Source organism: Apis cerana, linkage group LG14, assembly GCF_029169275.1.
Source record: "Apis cerana isolate GH-2021 linkage group LG14, AcerK_1.0, whole genome shotgun sequence".
Lineage (NCBI taxonomy): Eukaryota > Metazoa > Arthropoda > Insecta > Hymenoptera > Apidae > Apis > Apis cerana.
In genome coordinates, this window is record NC_083865.1 from 6,356,817 (window position 1) to 6,364,928 (window position 8,112).

The window sequence follows — 8,112 nt, forward strand, 5'->3', positions numbered from 1 at the left end:
ACAATTGAATTATAATAAAAATTTAAAAATAATTTAACACATACACATATTTTACAATTTTTTATGATTTTTTAAGTTTATTTTATTTTATAATTACTTCCTATATAATTGCTACATGACATATAGATAATATATTTGTTTATTATAGATAATAATACAACTTCATTGCAAAATGGAAAGTATTGTTTAACGAAATTATTCTTTTTAATGAGAAAATTGTAAAAAAAATCATAAATAATTTTGTAATTCATTTCTTGTCCCGTACATTCGTTCTTGATTAAAGGGTTCTTGATTTTTAAATTTTCTTTCAGAATTCTGAAATTTGAATTTCCTTCTATTCATTATAGGTTGTAGTAGAAATTCTTCCAAAGTTATCTTAAAAAAAAAATTATATATTAATTATATATCAAAATAAAAATATAAATTTTTGAAATATATTTAAAATAATTTACTGTTGTTTGAATAAATTCAAGTTGTTTGGCTTGTTTTATTAAATCGAGTAATTGAACGGATTCTTCTATATCAATTGCTTTCAATTTTTCTTCCAATTCATATATCTATAATATAAGAATAAAAAGAAACTTTAATATATATTATATATAATAATTACATAAAAATATATTATATTAAAATTTAAAATTGAATCAAATAATATCATCTATAATACAAGAATTACAAATATTGATATTATGCTAAATTTTTAATTTTTTTTAACAAAATATAATCTTACCACATCTGCAAAAATTGAATATTTATGATTGTGATTCGTATTATTTTCCATTATTTGTTTTAAAATAGGAATTATTTGTAAATATCTTTCCAGATTCATATATGCCAATATTTTGAGACTTCTTATACTCATAATTCTGTCTCTTTGAATTGTACTCAATATATCTAATGCTAATTCAGGTGCATTATTTTTTATTGCTAAATATGATATTAATGCATAACTTCTTCCTGAAGGTCTCATTATTTCAAATTGTTTCTTCCAATGAGCTAAAGCATATTTCAATGCTTCTGGAGTATTCTAAATAAAATAATTTTTTTTTTAGTTTTATTTTTTTTTTATTATTTATATTTTTTTTAAGTTTTATTTTTAAATGTTAATCATTATAAAAAATTACCAATTAAAAATTATTGTTACCTCCTTTAGACATGCAGCATACATTAAAACATTATTATTGCCAATGAAATTTATACCATTACTATTTAATACTTTATCATATACATTTTTCATTTCTTTGAACATATTATTTTTATATAATAAACACATTAAGGTACGAAATGATGAACGATAATTAAAACTATTCCTTAAATATTCATTCTCAAATGCTTGTAAAGCATATTCTGGTTGATTCAAATGATAAAACATCCTCATTACTACTGGTCCAAACACAAATGATCCAATTTTATTTTCTTCGTGTTTCTGAATATATTTTTTTAACATATTAGTTAATAAAGTCATATCTTGTTCATTAGGTTGTACTAAATGAATCATTGCTTTTAAATCTTCTGTAAATATTATTCCATCATCTTTTTCACAAATTTCTTTCATTCTCTCACGAAAAGTATTTTCTATTGTCATAAATTGATTTCGAAATATGAATCTCGAATTTTCATACATTGTTATACCCAAATCTTGTTCCGTGTATAAGCATCGAATACCAACTAAAAAATAAAAAATAAATATTATAAAATATAATCTTTAAAAATTTTACAAAATTAATATTTAGAATCATTTTTTTTATTTATATATTTCTATTATTTATGTATTAAAATTGAAATTATATTTAAATCTACTTAACATAATTTAGGTTAAATGTTATATACCTTTTAAAAAATTAGATTTGAAAAACAAATTTTTTGTTTGCGAAATATTCAGATTAAAAAGTCCTCTTATATTGATTGCCATGATTTAGAGAATGAATAAATATTTATTTTATATAATATATATTTCAATGCGATTATCTTAATCGAACACTCACGACCGTAAAAACTACAGCGGAAATGATAACCACATGGCTTCCAGTTATACAATATAATCAAATGTATAATTAAAATATATTTTATTTTTCTTTTATAAATATTACATGATTTTTATTTTTTTAAAATTATTTTATTTTCTTGCGCTATTTTATTTTTTACATTAAAATTAAATAATAAATAATAAAATATATAATTAATTATATATAATATATATATTTAATTAAAAAGAATTACGTTATTATAATTTTTTTTTTAAATATAATATTTTTAAAATATAATATTTTCTTTTAAATTATAAAATAATTCAATTCGAAATAATTTCAAATTTGTTTTATTTATTAATCTTGATTTTCTTATATATTACATAATGTTCTAAAATTAAAGTACCGTTTTCATAAAATTATTTATAATTTTTATCTAATAAAAAGAATCACATTTTTAAATTAAAAAAAATTACTGTTTTTATTTTAAAAATTTTAACTTAATTTTGAATAACAAATAATAATAAATAAAACTATTTACTATTTTTTTTATATTTACATATTATATGATTAATTATTTTCATTTCTTTCTCTCGTTAAACTTGTATAATTAATAGAAAAAAGTAAACGATAATTTATTAATTTTCTTATTTCTAACTTATTTTATGTATTATTTTATGTAAATATGTACTTTACTACATACATACATATTTTTATACTTAAAATTTAGTATAAATTATGTATATTTTTCAAATTTTATATAAATTACAGTTTTTATAATTTTTAAATCTATATTATTTTATTTAAATATTGAATCATTGGTTTTTCAGGATTACTTATTAAGTGTATTTTTTTATTTATTCAATTTAATAAAAATTACATTTAATTAATAGTTTACTAAATAAAATGAATTTCAATAATATTAGGATGTTTGATTTTAAATAAAAGGAAAAAAAGGACATTACATAAATACATTACTTTAATACATTAATAGTAGAATTAGTTCATATTTTCAATTATTTTAATTTACTCTCAGGTATACGCAACTGCTTTTCACTTTTTCTTTTCAATTGATATTTATTTGAAAGAACAACATTCCGTAATGTTGAATGAAGAAATCTTTTATTAATACATTCTTTTGGTTTTATCCATCCACTAGGACCCATTATTTCTGCTCTTTTTGCTCCAAGTTTTGCTTCTTCCAATAATGCTTCAACTGCAAGTCTAAAAATAAAATTATAATTTTAATGAAACAATAATAAAGAAAACTTCAAAATATAATAATTTATATATCATTATTCTATTATTTTATCTCTATTATTATTTTAATGATTATATTAATTCATAATTTTGTGATTGGATTATTCATAAAATGTATATATATGCATATAACAGTCAACTTATTTATTAAATTTAATAGATATTAATTATTAGTATAAGTTCTCTGAGATATAAACTCACCTATTTAAGGTTTCGTCATCCATTTTATCAATATTTAATTTTTTTCGTTTTTTAATCTTAAAATATTAAATACAAAATTTTTTATTAATGTATATCTTTCATAATTAAATGAAATTGTTTGTTAAATGATAAATTTGATTATTTTTTTTATTTAAATATAATGAAATGATTTTCAATCTTTTTAATAAATACAAAATAAAAAAATTATTACTATGTAATTATCTATGTAAAAAATAAAATTACATACTTTCGGATTAGCATAGACAATGATATTTGATGTATTAAGGTTAACTTTATGTCATAAGTTACTTACAAATACAAACTAAATTATATATATAATTTTTTATTAATGTATACAATTTTAAATATATTATAAATTATAAATTTATAAATTTTCATATACAATAATTTACATTTTACATTTTTTAATTAAAATAATTTTAATTTACATATAAGAAAATTAATACTATCTATAATTTTTAAAATACCATTTATAAATTATAAATATTATTTCAACAACTTTTTTACGATTATATTATATTATATTTTATACGATTATATTATAGTATATACAATTTCTTGTTTTACATCTAGTTAAATAATTTTAAAAATTGAAAATAAAAATATTGAATGAATAATAATGAATAATAATTTATGTACTTATAAATACATTTGTATTATTTTTTAAATATAAATTCAAATAGATAATACTTATATTTGTATTATATTATAACTATATAATATATATAATAAATAATAATGTATTATATAACATAAACTATATGTTATAATTTAAAATTGTTTTAGAATAATGGAAGATTTTGAATTAATTGCACTAAAAAAATTAAAAGAAGAGCTTATTGTAAAAGCATATAATTTAATTGAGCAACTAAAACAACAAGAAGAGGATCAACAAATTGTTACAATAAAGTTGTATTATAGTTACTTTTTTATATTACATTTCAATATTTTTTTTATTATTAATATATATTATTATAAATTAATATATTATGCATTAATATGTATTTTTTTTTATATCAGTTTGCCAAATGCTACGAAAATTACTAATAATTTAGAAGAGAAATTACAAGAACATTACGAATATAGATTGTGTGAAGTTTCGCAACAAATCTCTGGTATAAACTTTAAAAATATTGACAAGAAATGGTTACATGATAATATTTATAAATACACAACATATTTAACAACAAAAATCTTAAGTTTCTATATAGAATTAACAGTAAAATTAGAGGTATATTAAATTACTCATAAAAAATATTTTTTTATGTATTAGTTTTTTTATGTTTTTGTTTTATTTAGGATGAAAAAGAGTTTGAAATTTATGACATAACATGTCATTTTATAAACATTAATAAATGTTTTATGTTGGAGATAGAATCTTGGGTAGAGATTATAACTAAAATGAAAAACTTTTCACTTCTTACATCAAGTATTTTTTCAAATTTTATAATTTTTTGCTTAATAATAGCAAAATAACTAAAAAATACACTATTAAAGTTTTTTTTTCAGCAATTTCACAATATAATGAACTAAGTATAGTTAGAAAACAAATACTAGATACATTAGAATCTAAGATGTATGCAAATTATGAAAATTGTACAGATGAAAATGGTGGAATCTTATTATATGTACATTCAGTCAAAAATATAAAACAAGTTTATCTAATATTTCAATGGTCAATATTATTTTTAGAACGGTTTTGGGGAATTAAACATCATTTTACTATAACTCCTACAGAAATAGGTAATAAGTTATGATTACAACATTTTATTTACTTATTTACTTCATTTCTATAATGATATATGAAATATAGTGAAAATCATATAAACTATAATGATTTCAGGAATAAAGTTTGCAGAAGAAAATTGTTCCTTATTAAAAAAATTTTGCAAACCAAATATCATGAAAAAAGACCTTATTCATTTATGGAATGATCTATGTTCTGCTATTTATCTATATGAAAATAAAGATGATTCAAAAAAGGAAGATATATAATATATATAATAATAAATTATTCTTTTATGAATAAATTATATAATTATAAATTATCATAAGATTTCTAATATTTTTTTAATAGATTATTATCATAATATTCAAAAATAATGAAATATCAAAAAGACATGTATTCAAAATGAAATCAATAAATTTATTTTAAACATATTTATCATATATATATATATATATATATATATACTTTTAATATTATTTTATAAAGTTCATATTTAGAAATATAAAAGTAATAAATTTTTTTTCTATTATAATATTTATATTTTTTAAATAATTGTATTAAAATATGTTTAATAATTACTTCTTTTGGATATTATTTTTCATTCATTTCCCTATATATATAAATAAGAAATTGGAAGATACAACTCCCCAGTGGCGCAATCGGTTAGCGCACGGTACTTATAAGACAGTAAATTTGTGAGCAATGCCGGGGTTGTGAGTTCGAGCCTCACCTGGGGAAATTTTTTTTTGTTATTTTTTTTCTTTTTTTAATATTCATATATTAAAAATATATAATACTTAAAATATATCTTAAATGTACATCTAATTTATATATTAATTATTATACTATATATTAAAATATTCAAAATCTATAATACTTAAAATATATATTCAATGCATATTCAATTATTAATTTATAATTATTATATTAATATTTAATTATATTAAGTATTATATTAAATGATAATTCTTATAATAATTATTATATTGGATTATCATATAAATATATTAAAACTAAAAGTTATTTTAGTAATTATATATAATATTTAGTAATTATTAATAATTATTAATAATTTTTTTATTATAAATATTTTATTATTTATTAATATTTTATTACATACTATTATACTTACATTATACATACTATTATTACTTACTAAATTACTTACTAAATCAATTTTTAATATGTTATTTTATATAATAACTTTATTTAAATGCTTACATTGTTTACAAATTAAATATATAATATAAAATAGCTGAAAGATGTTAGTCTACAGCTTCTATTTTTGTTCCTGATTCTAATGTTTCATTTGCTTTTGCTTCTTCAATAGCTCTTCGCTTCCTCCATGATATCAAATATGTTTTTGGATGTATTGGAAAAAAACCTGCAAGTCCTAAAAGTATTGCTACTGGTTTTGATACTGTAACATTTTGTCCCAACCAATATTGTATACGTTCAAAATTGAAAGCAACTATTTTTTCATTATACTTATTTGGCAAGGGATCATATGTGCCTAATTGTTCTATTGGAGGTTTATGTTGCCTATGTTTAGTCTGAAATAAAATAAATTTATATATTTGTTAATATCATATTATTTTTTATTATATATTTATTATTATTTATTTATATATTTATATTGATAAATTTGTCAGAAATTTTTTTATAAATTTATCCATATAAATATAAAAAAATAAATTTATAATTTATGTACATTATAAAAAAAACATTATATAAACTCAATTGTTGAAAAAAATATACATAATTGACAATATAAATTAAATAATTTCGTGAAATTATACATATGATTATACAATTATAAAATAAATATAAAATAACATTTTATTTTTAAAAAATCTTATTAAGTAGTATGAAGTTAAGTAGTATAAAGTCTTATTAAGTAATATGAAAAGTAATAGCTGAAATTGAAAATCATTTACAAAAACTTACATTCATAACAACAATATGAAAGAAAGGTCTATTGGCACATCCGTAACGAACACATCGTATTGTTTTAGGCCATAAATTAGAAATACCAGTTCCAGATGAAGGATGTAATGGTAATCGTGGCATTTCTTAAAATGTTTAATATATTTTAAATAAATAATTTTTTTTTACATAAATAATATTAAGTTAATGCAATTATACGAATCTATCTTCTCATTAGACAAAAAAGTTTTATCTGATCATTGGATCATGTTATATTATTAGATAACCTTTCAGAAAATTAATTTCGCATTAATAATTTAAATTATTGATATACAATATTATATTTAATTATAATAATCGAAATTGATTAATATAAAGGAAATTAAAATTTAAAACATGATTTGTTTAAATAATTCTTAATGCATATTATTTATTTATTTACAAAATTATATGGAAATAATAAAATATAATAGCGTATATATTTAAAACATAATATATTATTTCTTATACCTTATATATGACTAAAAAAATATCACTATAATTAAATAATTTAATAATTATTAAATCATTATTAAATACTCAATATAGAACGGAAAGTTTCATTGAAAATAAATAGACTACTATTAGCGACATCTAACGATACACGACACAAATTAATGAAAATAATTAAAAAAAATATTTTAAAAAACAAAAATATTTTATGAAGTTTATATTAATATTTTTTATATTTTAATAAATTTATTTAATGTTATGCTATATTTACAATATTACTTCGAAACAGATTTCATAATTTTTTACAAGTAAAATATCATTTATGAATTTTAAGATAAATATTAATATTATTTATAATTTAAATATATAAATATATATAAAATATATATAGAAAATATTTTGCCAACAATATATTTGTAAAAAATTGGAAAATTTTAATATATAATCAAATAAATTGTATTCTATAGATGAGCGCATGTGCAATATATGAATTCGTATAGGTGTTTTCATTCTCAG

The 8,112-nt window shown here is 17.5% G+C and overlaps 4 protein-coding genes and 1 non-coding gene across 9 annotated transcripts; 2 read left to right on the top strand and 3 right to left on the bottom strand.

Annotated features, from left to right (window-relative positions):
* Positions 1–49: 49 nt before the first annotated feature.
* On the bottom strand, positions 50–2,305 carry LOC107995472 (pentatricopeptide repeat-containing protein 2, mitochondrial). Its single transcript, XM_017053006.3, has 5 exons — positions 1,831–2,305; positions 1,145–1,668; positions 731–1,027; positions 453–557; positions 50–375 (listed from the first exon to the last, which is right to left on the bottom strand). The coding sequence occupies exons 1-5, from the start codon at positions 1,910–1,912 to the stop codon at positions 229–231; spliced, it is 1,155 nt and encodes a 384-aa protein (XP_016908495.1). The 5' UTR covers positions 1,913–2,305; the 3' UTR covers positions 50–228.
* Positions 2,306–2,799: 494 nt separating this feature from the next.
* Positions 2,800–3,943, bottom strand: LOC107995474 (protein POLR1D-like). Of its 2 annotated transcripts, none has more exons than XM_062084311.1 (3): positions 3,742–3,943; positions 3,429–3,484; positions 2,800–3,191 (listed from the first exon to the last, which is right to left on the bottom strand). In XM_062084311.1, exons 2-3 carry the CDS (start codon positions 3,449–3,451, stop codon positions 2,984–2,986), a joined length of 231 nt encoding a protein of 76 aa, XP_061940295.1. In that variant the 5' UTR covers positions 3,452–3,484; positions 3,742–3,943; the 3' UTR covers positions 2,800–2,983. The 2 variants fall into 2 exon arrangements, with proteins under 2 accessions (XP_061940295.1, XP_016908499.1); XM_017053010.3 differs by having other exon boundaries at positions 3,676–3,912.
* LOC107995473 (uncharacterized) lies at positions 3,300–5,609 on the top strand. Of its 4 annotated transcripts, none has more exons than XM_062084307.1 (6): positions 3,300–3,437; positions 4,236–4,358; positions 4,470–4,680; positions 4,749–4,878; positions 4,959–5,192; positions 5,293–5,609. In XM_062084307.1, exons 2-6 carry the CDS (start codon positions 4,240–4,242, stop codon positions 5,442–5,444), a joined length of 846 nt encoding a protein of 281 aa, XP_061940291.1. In that variant the 5' UTR covers positions 3,300–3,437; positions 4,236–4,239; the 3' UTR covers positions 5,445–5,609. The 4 variants fall into 4 exon arrangements, with proteins under 4 accessions (XP_061940291.1, XP_028521370.1, XP_016908497.1 ...); XM_028665569.2 differs by lacking the exon at positions 3,300–3,437 and adding an exon at positions 3,579–3,714; XM_017053008.3 differs by lacking the exon at positions 3,300–3,437 and adding an exon at positions 3,761–3,779.
* A 213-nt stretch (positions 5,610–5,822) lies between these two features.
* Trnai-uau (transfer RNA isoleucine (anticodon UAU)) lies at positions 5,823–5,916 on the top strand. Its single transcript has 2 exons — positions 5,823–5,860; positions 5,881–5,916. It is a non-coding gene; the product is annotated as a tRNA-Ile (tRNA).
* A 449-nt stretch (positions 5,917–6,365) lies between these two features.
* On the bottom strand, positions 6,366–7,743 carry LOC107995476 (small ribosomal subunit protein bS16m). The gene is made up of 3 exons (XM_017053011.3): positions 7,615–7,743; positions 7,126–7,250; positions 6,366–6,731 (listed from the first exon to the last, which is right to left on the bottom strand). Exons 2-3 carry the CDS (start codon positions 7,246–7,248, stop codon positions 6,444–6,446), a joined length of 411 nt encoding a protein of 136 aa, XP_016908500.1. The 5' UTR covers positions 7,249–7,250; positions 7,615–7,743; the 3' UTR covers positions 6,366–6,443.
* Positions 7,744–8,112: the final 369 nt, after the last annotated feature.